This window comes from Aptenodytes patagonicus, unplaced genomic scaffold (assembly GCF_965638725.1).
Source record: "Aptenodytes patagonicus unplaced genomic scaffold, bAptPat1.pri.cur scaffold_74, whole genome shotgun sequence".
In the NCBI taxonomy this organism is placed as follows: domain Eukaryota; kingdom Metazoa; phylum Chordata; class Aves; order Sphenisciformes; family Spheniscidae; genus Aptenodytes; species Aptenodytes patagonicus.
The window spans coordinates 563,386-584,000 of NW_027472023.1; the positions used below are offsets into that span (position 1 = coordinate 563,386).

At 69.0% G+C, this 20,615-nt stretch overlaps 1 protein-coding gene across 1 annotated transcript; it reads left to right on the forward strand.

Moving 5' to 3' along the window:
- Nucleotides 1–1,104: 1,104 nt before the first annotated feature.
- On the forward strand, nucleotides 1,105–20,615 carry LOC143173422 (kinesin heavy chain-like; the record flags this gene model as incomplete). The annotated part of the gene is given in 29 exon segments (XM_076363639.1): nucleotides 1,105–1,263; nucleotides 3,651–3,738; nucleotides 4,208–4,281; nucleotides 4,387–4,491; nucleotides 4,600–4,648; nucleotides 4,885–4,940; nucleotides 5,047–5,134; nucleotides 6,172–6,296; nucleotides 6,692–6,796; nucleotides 6,904–7,052; nucleotides 7,890–8,038; nucleotides 8,130–8,338; nucleotides 8,599–8,667; nucleotides 9,620–9,826; nucleotides 11,842–11,988; nucleotides 12,596–12,784; nucleotides 13,309–13,426; nucleotides 13,850–13,917; nucleotides 14,487–14,596; nucleotides 14,854–14,955; nucleotides 15,604–15,664; nucleotides 15,781–15,852; nucleotides 16,347–16,451; nucleotides 17,901–18,060; nucleotides 18,063–18,116; nucleotides 19,813–19,933; nucleotides 20,297–20,367; nucleotides 20,479–20,506; nucleotides 20,605–20,615. Coding segments are annotated over 29 exon segments (3,019 nt in total), but the record flags the coding sequence as incomplete, so codon positions are not given.

The window sequence follows — 20,615 nt, forward strand, 5'->3', positions numbered from 1 at the left end:
GCGGGAGGGTGCACGCGGGGGACCGCGCGGGTGGGCACGAGGGTGACACGGAGGGAGACACGGGAGGGCACACGGGGGGGGCACAGGAGAGGGGGCACACGGGCTGGGTTTCGCGGGGGTCCACACGGGGGATGCACGGGTGGGTGCATAGCGGGGTGCTCACGGGTGGGTACCCACGGAGGGGTGCAGGCGGGCTGGGGCACACGGGGGGGCTGCCCACTGCCGCCCGTGGGCGTGCCCCCGGGGTGAGCTCCGTGCAGGCACCCCTGCGTGTTTTTGGGGGCCACGGGGGGGGCGGTGCCCCCTGACTGCGCGTCCCTGCCCCCGCCTGGACCCCCGGGCCTGGGCAGGGCCACCAAGGACACGAGTGTGCCCGGCCTCAGCGCCGGAGGGGGGCCGTGAGCCAGGAGTGCTGGCTTCCCGCGGGGGGGAGGGGAGCTGACGCGGGGGGGGAGGGGGGGCTGGCCCCGCGCCGACACCCCCCCCCCGCCCCCGGACAGGGTCCTGCTCCCCCCGCCATGAATCAGCAGTTTGGGGGGACGGTTCCCAGGGCCGGGCGTGTCCGTTCCCCCCCCGGCCTCCGTCCACCTTAAGAGCCGCGGGCAGCTCCACCTTAACGCGGGGGGGGGGGGCGTGTGCGTGCGGGGGGGGGCGGGGGGCGGCTTCCCCCCCCCCCCCATCACCCGGTACCGGGGCTGCAGCGGCGACAGCAGCGCGGTCACTGGAGCAGGGGGCAGCAGGAGCGCTGCGGAGCATCCCCCGCCCGGCGCCGCCCTCCCTCCTGCATCCCCAGGCAGCATCCCGCATCCCTGGGTACCACCCGCATCCCCGGGCAGCATCCTGCATCCCTGAGCACCGCCCAGCATCCCTGAGCAGCATCCCGCATCCCCGGGTACCACCCGCATCCCCGGGCAGCATCCTGCATCCCTGAGCACCGCCCAGCATCCCTGAGCAGCGTCCCGCATCCCCGGGTACCACTTGGCCCTCAGGCTGTAACCAGCACCCCCGGGTACCACCCGCATCCCCGGGTGACATCCCACACCCTTGGGTACCAGCAGCACCCTTGAGCCCCCCCCCCCAGCCTCCGGCCCCCCCCAACTCTTCTCGACGCCCCCCCCGGGTCCCCCCCCCGCCATGGCCGAGCCCAGCACCGAGTGCAGCATCAAGGTCCTGTGCCGGTTCCGGCCCCTCAACCAGGCGGAGATCCTGCGGGGGGACAAGTTCCTGCCCGTCTTCCAGGGCGACGACAGCGTGGTGGTGGGGGTGAGTGCGGGGGGGGCACAGGGACCCCCCAGCCTCGGGGGGGGGGATGGGGGCACGGCCGGAGGTGGGGGGATAGCCAGGTTGGGGGGTAACTGGCCTGGGCGGGGGTGACAGTCAGCTTGGGGGGGGCAGAGCCTGTTTGGGGAGGGGGGGGGGGAATCGCCCTGGGTGTGGCCGGTGCCCAAATGGGCCCAGCACCCCCCCCCCCCCGGGGCGTTTCCCCTGCCCCCCCGCATGCCCCTCCCTTACCCCCCCCCCATTCCTTTTCTGAGGTTCCCGGCACTCCCAGTTTCCCCCAGTCTGGCCCAGTGCTGGGGGGGCGGGGGGGTTGTTTACAACGAGCGGGACGCCCTGACCCCCGGGGGGGCCACGATCGGGCCTGAGGGCAGCACCGGGAGGGGGAGGGGGGGTGTTGCCGCAGATCCTGTCCCCCTCCCCCACCTCACCCCGCTGCGGCCCGGCCCTTTGTTAGGGGGTGAAGCCGGGGGGGGGCTCAGGGACCGCGGCCAAGCCCCCCAATATAACGTCCCCCCCCATAACGCACGGGGCGGGATACGGGGCGGGGGGGGTTCTCCCCGCAGGGAGGGGCCCGCCCGGCCTGGGCACCCCGGCCCTGAGGTCGGGGGAGGGACGCGGCGAAGGTGGGGGGGTCCTCGGGGTGGGGTGGGGAGCAGCGGGGTCCCCCGGGGGCGCAGTGGGGCGGGGGGGGCTGTGCCGGCTCCGTGGGTGGTTGTGTGTCCCTGTGCGGTTGTGCCGGCGCAATGCGGGGTGTTGCGTGGGGCGGTTGTGCGGGGGGAGGGGAGCGGCGGAGGCTGCGGGGGGGGCTGTGCGGGGGGAGGGGTGCGGGGGGGGGGGCTGCGGGGGGTGGTTGTGCGTGGGGAGGGGTGCGGGGGGGGGTGCGTGACCGTCGGCGGGCGAGGCGGGGCGGTTGTGCCTGCGCCGTGCTGCGGCGGTTGCGGGGGGCCGGGGAGGGGGGGGGGCCGGTCTGGTGTTGCCGGCTGTCCCCGTGTCCGTGTGTCCCTGTGTCCGGCTGTCCCCGTGTCCGTGTGTGCCCGCGGTGGCTGCGGCGGTTCAGCACCGGGGCCTGGACAGCTCCCGGCCGGGGGGGGTGGGGGAGAAGGGGGTGGGGGGGTGTATAGGGGGGCTGGGGGTGTATGGGGTATATGGGGGTCTATGGGGGCTATGAAGATCTACGAAGGTCTATGAGGGTCTATGGGGGTCTATGGGGGGGCTGGGGGGTCTATGGGGGTGTTTGGGGGTCAATGGGGGCTGGGGGTCTATGAGGGCCTATAGGGGCCTATGGGGGGGCTGGCGGTCTATTGGTCTGGGGGGGGAGCTTGGGATATATGGGGGTGTATGGGGCTGTATGGGGGGGGTTGGAGATCTATGGGGGTCTATGAGGATCTATGGGGGTCTATGGGGGGGCTGAGGGGTCTATGGGCATCTATGGGGGTCTATGGGGCTGTATGGGAGATCTGGGGGTCTATGCGGGTGTATGGAGGGGCTGAGGGTTCTATGGGGGTGTATGGGAGGGATTGGGGGTCTATGGGGGCCTATGGAGGGGCTGAGGAGTCTATGGGGGTGTATGGAACTGTATGGTGAGACTGTGAGCCTATGGGGGTGTATGGGGAGTATATGGGGCTGTAGGGGGGCTGGGGGTATAAGGGGAGTCTATGGAGAGGTTATGGGGGAGTCTGTGGAGTTCTGGGTGTCTATGAGGGTGTATGGAGAGTGTAGGGGGGCTGGGGGATCTAGGAGGGTGTATGGGGGTCTGGGGTATATGTGGATTTTAGGGGGGCCGGGTGGGGTGTGGGGTCTGGAGTACATGGGAGTGTATGGGGCATATATGGGGTGCTGGGGTACAGGGGGTATAGGGGGGAGGGGGTGGTAAATGAGGGGACTGGAGGAGATGTGGGGTCCTAAGGGCTTGAGGGGATTATGAGGGCCTGGGGGTGACTGGGGGGCTGGGAGCATAATGGGGTGCATCGGGGAGCCTCAGGTGGCCTATGGGGGTTTGGGGTTTGTAGAGGGGCTCTGTGGGGGGTGGAGAATGGGGGATGGGGGTGTATGAGGGAGCGTATGGGAGGGCAGGGGATATATGTAGGGGGCTGGTAGCGAAAGGGGGGGCTGATGGTATAGGGGGAAGTATGGGGGGAAGGGACCATGGGTGTATGGGGGGGTCCATGGGATTTGAGGGGACAGGGGTGTATGATGGGATCGGGGCTGTGTGAGAGGCCCCCTGCAACCTCCCACCTCCCTTACTGGGATTCACTGGAACTTACTGGTCCCCCCGCAAGGGGAGGCCTGAGGCTGGCGTAGCCCCCAGCACCTTGTGGGGGTCTCTCCTGGCCACTGACCCCCATGTCCCGTCCCCCCCCCCTTCTCAGGGCAAGCCCTATGTCTTCGACCGTGTCTTCCCCCCCAACACCACCCAGGAGCAGGTCTACCACGCCTGTGCCATGCAGATCGTCAAGGGTGAGGGCCGGGGGCTTGGGGGGACCCTGGGGGCAGGTCCCCGGGGGGAGTCCTAGTTGGGGGACCCTCCTCCAGGGACACCCAGATCCATGGGGACATTGGAGGGTGCTGGGTGGCGACAGGGGCAGGTAGGGGGGTGACGCTGACAGGGGGAGATGCGCATGGGGTCCTTGGGGGTGTCCAGCAGGTCTTGGGGTCTTTGCAGGACTTTGGGGGGGGGTGTCTCTGCAATCTCCAGGGGTTCTGGGGGTATCTGTGAGGTCTTTTGGGGTGTCTCAGGGGTCCTTGGGCATCGCTGGGGGTCTTGGAGGTGATCTCAGGTGCCTAGAGGGGGTCAGGGAGCCCTTGGGGTCTCGGGGGAGTTCCTCGGGGTCTGGGGGGGCTATGAGGTCCCTGAGGGTTATGGGAGTCCTCGGGGGTTCCTGGGGGTCCCCGAGGGGCTTCTGCCCACCCTCACCCCTCCCCACAGATGTGCTGGCCGGGTACAACGGCACCATCTTCGCCTACGGGCAGACGTCATCGGGCAAGACCCACACCATGGAGGTGAGGGGGCCAGAGGGGGCTTCAGGGGCAGGGTCAGCACCCCGTGGGCCCTGGCACCCCCCTGGGTGCTCATAATCCCCCTCCCAACCCCACCCCCCCCCCCAGGGCAAGTTGCATGACCCCCAGCAGATGGGCATCATCCCGCGCATCGCCCAGGACATCTTCAACCACATCTACTCCATGGACGAGAACCTCGAGTTCCACATCAAGGTGGGAACTGGGAGGGACTGGGAGCACTGGGAGCATTTGGAAGACTGGGAGGCCAGGTCCTGACCCCCACACACACACAGCCTGACACCCCCAATTCCCTCCTACCAGGTTTCTTACTTTGAAATTTATCTGGACAAGATCCGGGACCTGCTGGACAGTGAGTGGGGGGGCACTGGGAGATACTGGGTGGGTATTGGGATGCACTGGGGGCACTGAGAAGCTTAGAGGCACTGGGGAACACTGGGAGGCACTGGGTGGGTATTGGGGAGCACTGGGAGGCAGTGGAAGGGTATGGGGGAGCACTGGGGGGCACTGGATGGCACTGGGAGCTCCTAGGGCATGTTGGGGGGGTCACCACCCCTCAGTCCCCTCACCCCATGTCTCCCCCGCCAGTGACCAAGACCAACCTGTCGGTGCACGAGGACAAGAACCGGGTTCCCTACGTCAAGGTGAGGAGCGGCTCGGAGGGTCCCTTGGGTGGGGGACCCCAAAAGGGGCACCCCCAGAGGGGAGGCTGGGACCAACCCCTGGGGTCACCCCACCACACATCCCCAGGGCTGCACCGAGCGCTTCGTCTCCAGCCCCGAGGAGATCCTGGACGTGATCGATGAGGGGAAATCCAACCGGCATGTGGCTGTCACCAGTGAGCACCTTGGGACACTGGGGGGAAAGCGAAACGGGGACACTGGGGGGGGCGCTGGGCGCTGGGGGGGGGAGCAGAGTGAGGTGGGAGGCTATGCGGTGCCGGTCCCTGCTGTGCAGGGTATTGTGGGGTGTCTGGGGTGCTGGGGGGTTCTGGGGCACCATGGGGGTCCCTGGGGCATTGTAGGGTCCCTGGGGTGTTGTAGGGTCCCTGGGGTGCTGTAGGGGTCATTGGGGCACGATAGGGGTCCCTGGGGTGCTGGGGGGGGACCTGGGGCACTGTGGGGGTCCCTGGGGCACCATGGGGGTCCCTGCAGCATCATGGGGTCCTTGGAGCATTGTGGGGGTCCCTGGGGTGCTGCAGGGTGCCTGGGGTGCTGCAGAGGTCATTGGGGCACCATGGGGATCCTTGGGGTATTGTGGGGGTCCCTGGGGTGCTATAGGAGTCATTGGGGTACCATGGGGGTCCCTGGGGTGCTGTAGAGGTCATCAGAGCACCATGGGAGTCTCTGGGGCATTGTGGGGGTCCCTGGGGTGTTGTAGGAGACATTGGGGTGCCATGGGGGTCTCTGGGGCATTGGGGGGGTTCCTGGGGTGCCATGGGGTCCCTGGGGTTCTGCAGAGGTCATTGGGGCACCATGGGGGTCCCTAGGACATCATGAGGTCCCTGGGGCATTGGGAGGTCCCTGGGGTGCTGTAGAGGTCATCAGGGCACCATGGGAGTCTCTGGGGCATTGTGGGGGTCCCTGGGGTGCTGCAGAGGTCGCTGGGGTACCATGGGGGTCCCTGCAGCATCATGGGGTTGTTGGGACATTGTGGGGGTCCCTGGGGTGCTGTAGGGTCCCTGGGGTGCTGTAGAGGTCATTGGGCTACCACGGAGTCCCTGGGGAATCGTGGGGTCCCTGGAGTGCAGTGGGGGGACCCCTGGGGCACTGTGGGGTCTCTGGGGCATTGTGGGGTGCTGCAGGGGTCCCGTGGGGGTGCGGAGGTCCCCGGGGGCTGGAGGCGCAGGTGTGCAGCCTCTCCCCATGCCCACAGACATGAACGAGCACAGCTCCCGCAGCCACAGCATCTTCCTCATCAACATCAAGCAGGAGAACGTGGAGACAGAGCAGAAGCTCAGCGGGAAGCTCTACCTGGTCGACCTGGCTGGGAGTGAGAAGGTCAGGGGGACCCTGGCACTGAGGGACCCTGGGGGCTTGGGCTGGGGGGGTTCTGGGGTGGGGGTCTTTGGGGGGCCCTGGGCTGGGGTATGTGGGACTGGGGGGGGTCTCTGGGGGAACTTGGGTGGAGGATGTCCTCAAGGGGGACATCAGGAGGGTGGGGGCCTTAGGGGAGTCCGTGGGCTGTGGGACATTGGGATTAGGGATCTTCAGGCTGGGGTGGGGGTCTTTGGCTGAAGGGTCTCTGGATTGGGGGTCTCTGGGGGTCCACTGGCTGGTGGCATCCTTGGGTTTGGGGGTCTTGGGGGGGTTCCTGGGCTGGGGGTATCCCTGGGCTGGGAGTCCCTGGGGTAGGGGTGGCCCCATGGGGGTCTCTGAGCTGCCCGGCCGCACAGGTCAGCAAGACAGGGGCTGAGGGGGCTGTGCTGGATGAGGCCAAGAACATCAACAAGTCGCTGTCGGCACTGGGCAACGTCATCTCGGCCCTGGCCGAGGGCACGGTGAGAGCCTGCGTGTGTCCCCCCCGCCGCCCCCCAGCCCGTCTGCTCTGCCCCGGGGACCCCGGGGCTGGGGGGAACCCTGCTGAGCCCCTGTGCCCCCCCCGCAGAAGGCCTACGTGCCCTACCGGGACAGCAAGATGACGCGGATCCTGCAGGACTCGCTGGGGGGGAACTGCCGCACCACCATGTTCATCTGCTGCTCCCCCTCCAGCTACAATGACGCCGAGACCAAGTCCACCCTCATGTTCGGGCAGAGGTAGGGGAGGGGGCTGGGGGTGTCGGGGTGCCCCTGCACCCCTCTGCACCCCTCAGCTGCCCCCCAACTGCACCCCATGCACCCATTGCATCCCAACTGCACCTCAACAGCACCCGTTGCACCTGTTGCGCCCCAACTGTGCCCCAGCTGCGCCCAATGCACCCATTGTGTCCCAACTGCATCTCAACTGCACCCTAACTGCACCCCATGCACCCATTGCACCCCAATTTCACCCCAACTGCACTCCATGCACCCGTTGCACCCCAACTGCACCCCAACAGCACCCCATGTACCCATTGCACCCCAGCTTCACCCCATGCACCCGTTGCACCCCAACAGCACCCATTGCACCCCAACTTCACCCCAACTTCACCTCATGCACCCGTTGCACCCCAGCTGCACCCCATGTACCCATTGCAGCCCAACTGCACCCCAACAGCACTCCATGCACCTGTTGTACCCCAAGTGCACCCCATGGCCTCATTGCACCCCAACTGTACCCCACACACCCCTTGCACTTCAAGTGCACCCCAAGCATCCATTGCACCCCAACTGCACTCTATCAGCACCCCATGCACTCTAACTGCACCCCTCACACCTGTTGCATCCCAACTGCACCCCAACAGCACCCACTGCACCCCAGCTGTACCCCCTGCACCCCTCCAGGGGGAAAGGGGGCTGCACTGGGGGTCCCCAGACCTGGGAGGGGAGTCAGGGGAAGGTGGACCCTCAGATGGGGGTCGCTGTGGTGGGCACCTCAGGGGGGTCCCTGGGGGATGCTGCCTGGAAAGGGGGAGCAGGGGGGGTCCCGGTTGAGGGGTCCCCCCCTCCATCCAGGGCCAAGACCATCAAGAACACGGCGTCGGTGAACCTGGAGCTGACGGCCGAGCAGTGGAAGAAGAAGTATGAGAAGGAGAAGGAGAAGAACAAGGCGCTGAAGGAGACCATCGGGAAGCTGGAGGCCGAGCTGAGCCGCTGGCGGAGTGGTGAGGGGGGACCCCGGCATCCGGGAGGGGACCCCATCCCCCCCCGCCCCCCACCAAGTGCCAGATGGGGAAACTGAGGCTGTGTCCCCAGGGGAGGCCGTGCCCGAGACAGAGCAGCTGAGCGGGGCTGAGGCGGAGGCCGGGACAGGCGAAGGAACAGGTGAGGGGACAGGGACAGGATCCGTTGGCGAGACACCCCTCAATGACAACAGCTCCTCCATCGTCATCCACATCTCCGACGAGGAGCGCCGCAAGTACGAGGAGGAGATCCGCAAGCTCTACAAGCAGCTGGATGACAAGGTGGGGACACCCCCCCCAGGCCCATCCCCGGGTGCCTTGGGGATCCCCAAAGACCCCTCTAGACCTGCTGGGACCCCCCAGGACCCCTGAGACTCCCCAGGACCCCTGAGGACCTCCCAGTCCCCCCAGCATCCCTCAGGACCATCAGTACCCCAGGACTCCCGGGACCTCCTGGCAGCCCCCAGGACCCCCCGAGCACCCCCCCACCACCCCCAGCCCCTTGGGGCCGGCCGGCGTGGACCCTCCTGTCCTCCCCCCAGGACGACGAGATCAACCAGCAGAGCCAAATCATGGAGAAGCTTAAGCAACAGATGCTGGACCAGGAGGAGGTGAGGGGCCCACCCCCACTCCCCCCAGCCCCCATGTCCCCCCATCTCTGTCTGACTGACCCCCTAACCTCACCCTGCTGGGACCTCGGACTGACCCCTCTGGGCCCCCACCCAGACACCCTGGGACCCACTTGGACCCCTCTGGGATCCCCACCCTGATCACTTGGACCCCTCCACCCTGAGCCCCTGGGACCCCCCAGACTGACCCCTGGGACCCCCCAGCATGACCCTGTTGGAAACTCTCTGAGACCCCCACTATGACCCCTGGGACCCCCACCCTGAGCTCCTGGACCCCTCTGGGACCCCCACTATGACCCCTGGGACCCCCACCCTGATCTCACTGGGACCACTCTGGGACCCCCACTATGACCCCTGGGACCCCCACCCTGAGCCCCTGGACCCCTCTGGGACACTTACCCTCAACACTGAGACCCCACCACCCTGATCCCCTGGGACCCCTCTGGACCCCACCATCCTGAGCCCTGGGGTCCCCTCTAGGACCCCCACCCTGAACCCTGGGACCCCTCTGGGACCCCCACTATGACACCTGGGACCCTTCTGGGACCCCCACCCTGACTCCCTGGACCTTTCCACCCTGAGTCCCTGGGACTCCCCAACCTGACCCCACCAGAACCCCTCTTGGACCTCCTGGTACCCATCTAGGACACCCACCCTGAACCCTGGGACTACTCTGGGAGCCTCATCCTGACCCCCTGGACCCCCTTGGGACCCTGAGCCCCTGGGTCCCCTGCCCTGACCGCCTGAATCCCTCCACCGTGACCCCTTGGGACCCCTCTGGGACCCCCACCCTGACCCCTGGGACCATTCCACCCTGAGTCCCTGGGACCCCCCAACCTGACCCTGCTGTAACCACTCTGGGACTCCCACCCTGCCCCCTGGGACTATGCTGGGACCCCCACCCTGACCCCCCGGACCCCTCTGGGCCCCCCAGGTGCTGGCGACAGCGCGGGGAGGCGGGGAGGCAGCACGGCGGGAGCTGGCGGCGCTGCGTGCTGAGCACGGGGCGGCCCGTGCTGAGGTGGCCGAGGTGCTGGCGGCGCTGGAGGAGCTGGCGCGCAGCTACGACCGCAAGGCGCAGGAGGCCGAGGACACCGGCCGCCACAACCGCCGGCTGGCTGATGAGCTGGCCCGCACCGAGGTGACCCCCCCGGGACCCCCGGCTGAGACCCCCGGCAGGCACCCAACTGGGATTCCCAATGGGATCCCTACTGGGAACCCCACTAGCCCCCACTGGGAACCCCAAAGTGGCTTCTCAACTGGGAACCCCACTGGGACCTTACTGGGAACCCCAATTGCCGGCCCAGCTGGGATGTCTACTGGGCCCAGCTGGAATCTCTACTGGGATCCCCACTAGACCCCACTGGGATCCCCAAACTGGCTCCTCAACTGGGAACCCCACTAGGACGCTACTGGGAACCCCAATGGGCACCCAACTGGGATCCATACTGGGATCCCCACCGGACCCCATTGGGAACCCCAAACTTGCTCCTCGACTGGGAAGCCCACTGAGACCCTACTGGGAACCCCAATTGCCAGCCCAGCTGGGATCTCTACTGGGATCCCCAAAGTGGCTCCTTAACTGGGAACCCCACCGGGAAACCTACTGGTGACCCTCAGTGTCCCACTGGGACCCCACTGGGAACCTTGACTGACAAATGGGATCCAGACTGGGAATCAGCTGGGACCCCCATCAGCACCCCAGCTGGGGCCCCCAGAGCCAGGGCCCCTCCAAACTGGGACCCCCACACCAGGGCCCCGGGACCACATCGGGATCTGACAGTTGGGATCCCCAGGTCCAAACCAGACCCAAACTGGGACCCCCGGCCCCTGAACCAGCAACCCCCAGACTCCCAGACCCAAACTGGGATGTTCTGGGCCAGGGATCCCCCGAAACAGGAGCCTCAGACCCGGGAGCCCCCTAAACCCCAAACCAGACCCCAAAGAGGGGGAACCCCCCTCCCCAAACCAGACCCCAAAGAGGGGGACCCCCACACACACCCCTCAGACCAGACCCCAAAGAGGGACCCCCCCATCCCAGACCCCAAAGAGGAGACCCCAAAGAGGGACCCCCACACACACACCCCTCAAACCAGACCCCAAAGAGGGGGAACCCCCCCCAAATCATACCCCAAGAAGGCCCCCTCCTCCCCAAACCAGACTGCAAAGAGGGACCCCCATTCCAAACACACCCCAAAGAGGGGACTCCCACCCACCCTCATCAAACCAGACCCCCAAAGAGGGGGAACACCCCCTCAAACTGGACCCCAAAGAGGGGAACCCCTCCAAAACAAGACCCAAAAGAAGAGACCCCAAAGAGGGACCCCCCACACTCCCCGAACCAGACCCCAAAGAGGGGGACCCCCCCCAAACTGGACCCCAAAGAGGGGAACCCCCCCAAACCAGACCCCAAAGAGGAGAGCCTCCCCCACCCCCCAAGCTGGATCCCAATGAGGAGAACCCCCCCCAAACAGACCCCAAAGAGGGCCCCTCCCCCAAACCCCCCAAATCAGACCCCAAAGAGGGATCCCCTGCCCCAAACACTCCAAAGAGGAGACCCCCACCCACCCCTCAAACCAGACCCCAAAGAGGGGACCCCCCACACACCCCCCCCAACCCAGACCCCAAAGAGGGCACCCACACACACACCCCCAAACCAGACCCCAAACTGGGAGACTCTCCCCCTAAACTGGGATGCCAGACTGGGCGTTCCCAGGGGACCAAGAGCAGCACCCCACGGGTGGAGCGGGTGGGATCTTGGGGTACCAGGGGGTACAGGGGCGGGGAGTGCTGGGGGGGGGTGCTGGGTGTGCCAGGGCAGGGGGTGCCAGGGGGTGCTGGGGTTGTCAGGATGGGGGGTGTCGAGGAGGGGTGCTGGGGTTGTCCAGGGGGGCTGCTGGGGGTGCCCAGGTAGAGGGTGCCAGGGGGTGCCAGGGGTGCTGGGGTGCCAGGGCAGTGGGTGCTGGGGTGGGTGCCGAGGGTGCCAGGGCGGGAAGTGCCAGGGTAGGGGGTGCCAGGGGTGTCAGGGTGGGGGGTGCCAGGGGGTGCCGGGAGTGCCAGGGCAGGGGGTGCTGGGGAGGGTGCTGGGGGTGCCAGGGCAGGGGGTGCCGGGGGGGGGGGGTGGTGCCAGGGTGCCAGGCCACGCTGTGCCCGCAGGCGACGACGTTGTCGCTGGAGACGGAGCTGCAGCGGGTGCGGGAGCTGGGGGGGCAGCAGCGCAAGCGGGCGGCCGAGGTGCTCAATGGGCTGATGAAGGACCTGAGCGAGTTCAGCCTCATCGTGGGCAACGGCGAGATCAAGCTGGTGAGGGGGGGGGGGGGGGGGGGGCACCCCTGCCAGGCTGCACCCATGGGTGCATGCTGCGCCCGTGCTGTGCCATACCCATGCGTGTGCCATTCCTGTGCCACGCCGTGCTGTACCCACACTGTGCCGTGCCCATGCTGCACTCACGTGCGTGGTTTGCCATGCCCATGCCATACCCATGTGTGTGCCATGCCTGTGCCACGCCATGCCCAAGCCGTGCCGTGCATCTGCAGTGCCCATGCCATGTCATACCCATGTGTGTGCCGTACACGTGCTGTGCTGTGCCTGTGCTGTGCCGTGCCATACCCATGTGTGTGCTGTGCCCATGCCGTGTGCATGCCATGCCATGTCATGCCATGCCATACCCATGTGTGTGCCATACTCATGCCATGCCATACCATACTATGCCGTGCTGTGCCCATGCCCTTGCCATGCTGACCCGCGTGCCATGCCATACCCATGTTCATGCTGTGCCCATGCCGTGCCATACTCGTGTGTGGTACATGCCCATGCCACGCCGTGCCTGTGCCATGCCATGCCATACTATGCCATGCCATGCCATGCCGTGTCCATGCCGTGCTGACCTGTGTGCCATGCCCGTGCCCAGCCGGTGGAGGTGAGTGGGGCCATTGAGGAGGAGTTCACCGTCGCCCGGCTCTACATCAGCAAGATCAAGTCGGAGGTGAAGTCGGTGGTGAAGCGGTGCCGGCAGCTGGAGAACCTGCAGGTGGAGTGCCACCGCAAGATGGAGGTGACAGGGCGTGAGCTCTCCTCCTGCCAGCTCCTCATCTCCCAGGTGGGCTGGGGACGGGGATGGGTGGGGACAGACCCTGGGGCTGCCACCACTGGGCACCTCACAGGAGTGATGCCACTGCCGTGGTGACCGCAGAGTTTAGTGACCCAGGGTTTAGTGGCCCCAGGGTTTGATGACCCCAGGATTTGGTGGCCCCAGGGTTCGGTGGCCCCAGGGTTTGGTCGCCCTGGGCTTGGTGACCCTGGTGTTTGGTGACCCTGGGGGTCAGTGGACCTGGGGTTTGGTGGCCCCAGGGTTTGGAGGCTCCAGGGTTTGGCATCTCCAGGGGTTTGGTGGCCCCAGGGTTTGGTGGCCCCAGGGTTTGGTGACCCCTGTGTTTGGTGGCCCAAGGGTTTGGTGGTCCTGGAGTACGGTGACCCTGGGGGCTTGGTGGCCTGGGGTTTGGCATCCCCGGGGGCTTGGTGACCCCAGGGTTCGGTAACAGGGTGGCCCTGGGGGTGGCGGGGCGGGGGGGTGGTGGCCACGTGCCCCCAGCCAGGGGGCAGTGGCTGAGGCTGGTCCCGCAGCACGAGGCGAAGATCCGCTCGCTGACGGAGTACATGCAGACGGTGGAGCTGAAGAAGCGGCACCTGGAGGAGTCGTACGACGCCCTGAGCGAGGAGCTGGCCCGGCTGCAGGCCCAGGGTGCGGGGGGCTGGGGGGGGGGGAAAGGGGGGCTCAGGGGCCTGGAGGGGGCTCGGGGGGCTGGGGGCCTCGGGGGGGCTGAGGGCACAGCAGCACTTGGGGGGCTGGGGGGGTACAGTGGGGACTTGAGCGGCTGGGGGGGCATGGAGGGGGTCAGGGGCTGGGGGGCCTCAGAGGGGTGAGTGTATAGCAGAACTTGGGGGGCTGGGGGGTATAGGGCAGCTGGGGGGTGACAGTGGAGCTGGGGGACATGGTGGGGCTGAGGGCCTTGGGATGCTGAGGGCACAGTGGCTCTTGGGGGGCTGGGAGGGCATGGCCTGGGGTGCTGGAGGGGCTTGGGGGCCAGGGGGGGGGTGTCACAGTGGGACTCAGGGGGTCAGGGGTTCCCTGGCTTGTCCCCCCAATGCGAGCTCCGGCCCACAGAGACAGCACAGGGGGTGGCCCGGAAGGAGCGAGAGCAGGATGAGACCCAGGACACGGACGAGGTCAAGGTGAGAGCGTGCTGGGGGGGGGGGGGGGGCAGAACACCCCTGGGGGTTACTGGGGGGTGTCCAGGGTCCTTGAGGGGTGTTGGGGGCCCCGGGGGGGAGCAGTTGTTGGTCCTTATGGCATGTGGGGTGTCCTAGAGGTGGGGTGGGGGTCCCTGGGGTGCTGGGGAGGCTGGGGGGTGCTGGGCGATGCCGGCTGTCCCGGGGATGCTGGGGGCTGCTGGGGTCCACAGGGTGCTGGGGAGGTTGGGGCATGTTGGGGGTCCCTGGGAGATGCTGGAGGATGATGGGGGTCCCCAGGAGGAGTTGGGGTCCTGGGGTGCTGCGGGGTGCTGGGGGTCCCCAGGGGTTGTTGGGGTCCAGAGGTGCAGGGGTCCCCGTGAGGTGTTGGGGTCCAAGGGTGCGGGGGGGTGCTGGGGGTCCCCAGGAGGTGTTGGGGTGCTGGGGTTCTGGGGGGGTGCTGGGGGTCCCCAGGAGGTGTTGGGGTCCAAGGGTGCTGGGAGGTGCTGGGGGTCCCCGGGAGGTGTTGGGGTGCTGGGGTCCCGTCCCCGGGCTGAGGGCGGTGGGTGCAGAAGGCGCTGGAGCTGCAGCTGGAGAGCCAGCGGGAGGCCCAGCACAAGCAGCTGGCCCGGCTGCGGGACGAGGTCAACGAGAGGCAGAAAACCATCGACGAGCTGCGGGAGTGAGTGGCCCCGGGGCCCGGCCCTGTCCCCGTCCCCAGCCCTGACCCTGTCCCCAACCCCGTCCCCAGCCCCGACCTTGACCCTGTCTCCGTCCCCAACCCCGGATGCTCCCAGCTCCCAGCCCAGCCCCGTCCCTCTCCCCACCCCTTCCCTGGACTCATCCCTGGCCGGATGGAGGAGCGAGGGGCAGAGACTGTCCCCCCGCGGGTCTGTCCATCCGTCCGTCCCCCCACCCGTCCGTCCGTCCGTCCCACAGCCTGAACCAGAAGCTGGAGCTGGAGCTGGAGAAGCTGCGCGCAGAGCACGAGGCGCTGCGGGGCGAGGAGCGGGCCAAGGCCGCCCGGCTGCAGGAGCTCACGTGAGACCCTCCCTGCACTCCCGGGGCTCCCCCGGACCCCAACCCCCCCACACCCCTCGCTGACACCCCTGGGGACCCCCAGAGCCACAGCACCCCCCTCCATGCCCGGGAGTCCTGGGACCCCCCCAGAGATGTCCCCCTTGACGCCTCCAGGACCCCCCCCATCACCCTGGGACCCCCAACATCACCCCTGGGACCCCCAACATCACCAGGACCCCCCAGACACCCTCCAGGACCCTGTGCCACCTCCAGGAGCCCTGGGACCTCCAAGAGCCTTGGGGACACCCCATCACCCCTGGGACCCCCAACATCACTGGGACCCCACCCCATGGGGACAGCCCCCAGGACCCTACACCACCTCCAGAAGCCCTGGGACCCCCAACACCCCCCAGGAGCCTTGGGGAGCCCCTCCAGGACCCCCAACATTACCAGGACCCCCCACCCCATGGGGACACCCCTCAAGACCCTGCACCACCTTGGGGTCCCCTCTCAGCCCTCAGGCCCCCCCCCAAAAGACCCCTGAGGCCGCTCCAAGCCCCCAGGAGCCCTCAGCACCCCACCCAGCATCCTTGTGCCTCCCCTGAGCCCCCCTTCAACCCCCCAAAAGTCCCCCCCCATGCTTGGGGTGACCCCCCCATCTCCCCCCAGATTTCTCTACGAGCGCCACGAGCAGTCCAAGCAGGACCTCAAGGGGCTGGAGGAGACTGTGGTAGGTCTGGGGGTGGTGGTGTCTTGGGGGGGATGTGGGGGGCTCTGGGGGGTGCGGGGTGGGGGGGTCTGGGGGTCACCGTGCACCCCCTCACCCCCAGCCCCCCCTCACCCCAGGCCCGTGAACTCCAGACCCTCCACAACCTGCGCAAGCTGTTTGTTCAAGACGTCACGACTCGAGTCAAGAAAGTGAGGGGGGGGGGCGCGAAATGGGGGGGTGATAAAAAGGGGGGGGGGGGGCCGACAGGAGCCAAAAGTGGGCGGGGTCAGAGCAGTGGGGGGGAAGGGGGGGGCTGTGAGGGGAGGGAGGGGGGTGTTGGGGGGAAGAGGGAGGGGGGTCCTGGCCTGGGGGAGGGTCCCAGCCTGGGTGTGGGGGTCCCAGTTCAGACGGGGGAGGGGGATGGGTTGGTCTCATCCCAGGTGGGGGGGTGCCAGCCCATTTTGGGGGGGGTCCCATCCTGGGCATGGTTGGGGGTCCCAGGTCGGCTGTGGGGGTCCCAACCCAGGCATCGCGGGGGACGGGGGGGCCTGGCCCAGGTTGGGGGGGGGTCTCAGCCCAGGTGGGGAGGGTCTCAGGCCAGCATCATGGAGGGGTGCCAGCCCAGCTTGGGGGTGCCATCCTGGGCTGGGGGGTGCCATCCCGGGCTGGGGGGGGTCCCTCCATGCCCCCCCGCCCCCCGCAGAGCGCAGAGCTGGAGCCTGAGGACAGTGGGGGGCTGCACTCCCAGAAGCAGAAGATTTCCTTTCTTGAGAACAACCTGGAGCAGCTTACAAAGGTTCACAAACAGGTGGGCCGGGGGGGGGAAAGGGGGGGGAAAGGGGGGGAAAAGGGGGGGGAAAAAGGGGGGGGGGAAAGGGGGGGGGCCCCACCCCATCACCCCAGCCCAGGCCCCCCTGCCCCATCACCCCAGCCCAGGGCCCCTCCAGCCCCCCTATACTGCAAGCTTCCCCCCTGCTTTCCCAGTGCTGCCCCCCCCCCCCCGGGCATCAACTCCCCCCCAAGCGCCCTGCTCCATCCTGCCCCTCCCTCCATCCTGGGGGTGTCCCCCCCCCCCCAAAGGCCCCTCTGTGGGGTGGCATGGCCCCGGGGAGGGGGCACACGCTGATGCCCGCTCTGTTGCCCCCCCCCTTTGCTGCCTCCTCCCTAGCTGGATCTCTGGGTGTCCAAGGTACCGCGACCACCCCACCCCCCCCCGGGCAGGACACGCGTGCCCCCCCCCCCCCGGGGAGGATGGATGTGGGGCAGGGGGATAGACACCCCCCCCCAAGTCCCCTCTGCCCCAGCCACCTGGAGCCCCCCCCCCCAGTTTTGTAAGGGGGGGGGCACCGCCCTGACCTCCGGCACTTTCCTGCCCACCCCTGCCTGCTGCCCCCCCCCGCCTGGCTGTGGTGCCCCCCCCTCCCCCAGCTCACTACCTGCGCCCCCCCCCCCAGCTCAGCTTCGCAGTCACGGCCCTACCGCTGCATGTGGCCACGGTGGCACTGCTGGGGGGCTGGGACCCCCCCCCCCCGCGAGGCACTGCTGGGGGGCTGGGACCCCCAACCAGGCACTCCTGGGGGGGGCTGGGGGAGCTGGGACCCCCCACCCCGCCCCTGAGGCACCGCTGGGGTGGGTGAGGGCGGCCTGGATGGGTGCTGTAAGGCACCCTGGGGCTGCTGGTAGCCGGTGCTGGGTGCTGCCCGGTGCCTGGGGCCGTGCCCAGGGCCTGGCTGGGTGCTGGTGGGGCTGCCGGCGCAGCAGCTGGTGGGTGGGTGCAGGTGCCGGTGGGTGCCCCAGTGCCAGCGGGTGCCGGGTGCCAATGGGTGCCCTAGTGCTGACGGGTGCCCTGGTGCCGGTGGGTGCTTGGTGCAGGTGGGTGCTTTGGTGCCGGCGGGCGCCCCAGCGCCAGCAGCTGCCCCGGTGTCGGTGGGTGCCCATTGCAGGCGGGTGCCCAACACCGACGGGTGCCCGGTGCTGACGAGTGCCCATTGCGGGCGGGCACCCCGGTGCCAGCGGGCGCCCGGCGTGGGTAGACGCTGACGGGGAGCCAGTGCCGATGGGCGCTGGGTGCCGGTGGGTGCCGGTGGGTGCCCGTTGCGGGCGGACGCCCAGCGCCGACGAGCGCCCTGGTACCGCCGGGTGCCTCGGTGCTGACCGAGCGCCCTGGCGCGGGGCGGACGCCGGGTTCCCGGTGGGTGCCCGGTGGGTGCTGCCCGGTGGGGTGCCCGATGGGCGCGGGGCTGACGCGGTCGCGCAGCTGGTCCGTGACAATGCAGACCTGCGCTGCGAGCTTCCGAAGCTGGAGAAACGCCTGCGGGCTACGGCTGGGCGAGTGCAGGCCCTGGAGGGGGCGCTGAGGGAGGCCAAGGAGGGGGCGCGCCTGGACAAGCGCCGCTACCAGCAGGAGGTGGAGCGCATCAGGAGGCGGTCAGGGCCCGGGGGGCCGCCCGCCGCGCCCACAGCGCCCACATCGGTACGGGGCGGGGGGGCCGGGGGAAGGGGCGGGGGGCGGAAGGGCCTGGGGGCGGGGGGTGAAGGGCAGGAACGGACACTTGGGGCGCAGGGGGGTGCAGGGGGTGCAGGGCGGGCCCAGGGACCTGGGGTGAAGGGGGTGCAGGGCAGGAACGGGCACTTGGGGCGCAGGGGGTGCAGGGGGGAACAGGCACATGGGGTGCAGGGGGTGCAAGGGGTGCAGGGCGGGCCCAGGACCTGGGGTGAAGGGGGTGCAGGGCAGGAACGGACACTTGGGGCGCAGGGGGTGCAGGGGGTGCAGGGCGGGCCCAGGGACCTGGGTGAAGGGGGTGCAGGGCAGGAACGGGCACTTGGGGTGCAGGGGTGCAGGGGGGAACAGGCACTTGGGGCGCAGGGGGTGCACGGGGTGCAGGGGCGGCCCAGGGACCTGGGTGAAGGGGGTGCAGGGCAGGAACGGACACTTGGGGCGCAGGGGGTGCAGGGGGGAACAGGCACATGGGGTGCAGGGGGTGCAGGGGGGTGCAGGGCGGGCCCAGGGACCTGGGGTGAAGGGGGTGCAGGGCAGGAACGGACACTTGGGGCGCAGGGGGTGCACGGGGTGCAGGGCGGGCCCAGGGACCTGGGGTGAAGGGGTGCAGGGCAGGAACGGGCACTTGGGGTGCAGGGGGTGCAGGGGGGAACAGGCACTTGGGGCGCAGGGGGTGCAGGGGGGTGCAGGGCGGGCCCAGGGACCTGGGGTGAAGGGGGTGCAGGGCAGGAACGGACACTTGGGGCGCAGGGGGTGCAGGGGGGAACAGGCACATGGGTGCAGGGGGTGCAGGGGGTGCAGGCGGGCCCAGGGACCTGGGGTGAAGGGGGTGCAGGGCAGGAACGGACACTTGGGGCGCAGGGGGTGCACGGGGTGCAGGGCGGGCCCAGGGACCTGGGGTGAAGGGGGTGCAGGGCAGGAACGGGCACTTGGGGTGCAGGGGGTGCAGGGGGGAACAGGCACTTGGGGCGCAGGGGGTGCAGGGGGGTGCAGGGCGGGCCCAGGGACCTGGGGTGAAGGGGGTGCAGGGCAGGAACGGACACTTGGGGTGCAGGGGGGAACAGGCACATGGGGCGCAGGGGGTGCAAGGGTGCAGGGCGGGCCCAGGGACCTGGGGTGAAGGGGGTGCAGGGCAGGAACGGACACTTGGGGCGCAGGGGGTGCAAGGGGTGCAGGGCGGGCCCAGGGACCTGGGGTGAAGGGGGTGCAGGGCAGGAACGGACACTTGGGCGCAGGGGGTGCAGGGGGGAACAGGCACATGGGGTGCAGGGGGTGCAAGGGGTGCAGGGCGGGCACAGGGACATGGGGTGCAGGGGGTGCAGGGCGGGAATGGACACACGGGGTGCAGGCAGGTGCAGGGACCTGGGGTGCAGGGGGTGCAGGGCAGGAACGGACACACGGGGTACAGGGGTGCAGGGTGGGCATGGGCACATGGGGTGCAGGGGTGCAGGGTGGGCGCAGGCGCCTGGCACGCCCTGGGGTGCAGGGCGGTGCACGGGGAGTGCGGGGCCTGGCACCCAACCTGGCACCCCCCAGGGTGCACAGGGGCAGGGGAGTCTGGCCTGGGGGGGTGGCACAGACCTTGGGGGGGGCACCCCAGGAGACACCGGGGTGCCACATGCCAGCCAGCACCCCTCAGCCCCCCCCCCCGTCCGTGTCCCCCCCCCAGCCAAGCCAGTGCGGCCCGGGCAGGTGCCAGCGGCGTCGCCCACCGGCCTCAGCTACACCAACAGCCTCTTCCAGGGGTACCCCGGGGGGGGCCCCCTGCCCGGCCCCGGCCCCCAGGGCCTGTAAGTGGGGGGGGGGGGGGGGGCGGGGGGGCATGGGGTGATGCTGAGGGGGGAGGGTATGGGGGGGCACCGGGGGGGGGGGGGCACAGTGAGATGCTGGGACAGGGCATGGGGGGTGCGGGGACTTGGGGGGGGCATGGGGGGATCCTGGGGGGAGGGAATAGGGGGGCATGGGGGGGGTACAGGGGCTATGGGGGCAGGGAGGGGGCCCGGCACGGGGCTTCTGGGGGGGAGGGAGGGGTGCAGGGCATGGGGTGCCCTCCCCCCCGGTGCCAGCAGTGCCCAGGGTGTCTCAAGGCCTCTGTCCCCATGTCCCTGTGTGTCCCCGTGTGTCCCCCATCCTCGCATGCTCCCCCCCCCCAGCTTCGCCAGCGGCCCCACCACGCTCTCCAGCAGCCCCCCGGAAACCTACCAGCAGCTCAACGTGGATAATGGTGAGGGGGGGGGCCCGGGGGTGCAGGGGGGGGGGTCCCCAGTTGTGGGATGGGGGGATGGAGGTGGGGAGTCCCCATAACCCCCCCTGGAGCTGCTGCTCTTTCTTGCAGGGAATGTGACAGACATCAATGATAACAGGTAAGGGGGGCTGGGGGGGGGGGCTGTGGCCACGGGGGGTGTCTCAGGGCCGGGGGGGGGCCAGGCCTGGGCTGACCCCCCGTGTCCCCCCCCCCCAGGAGCGACCTGT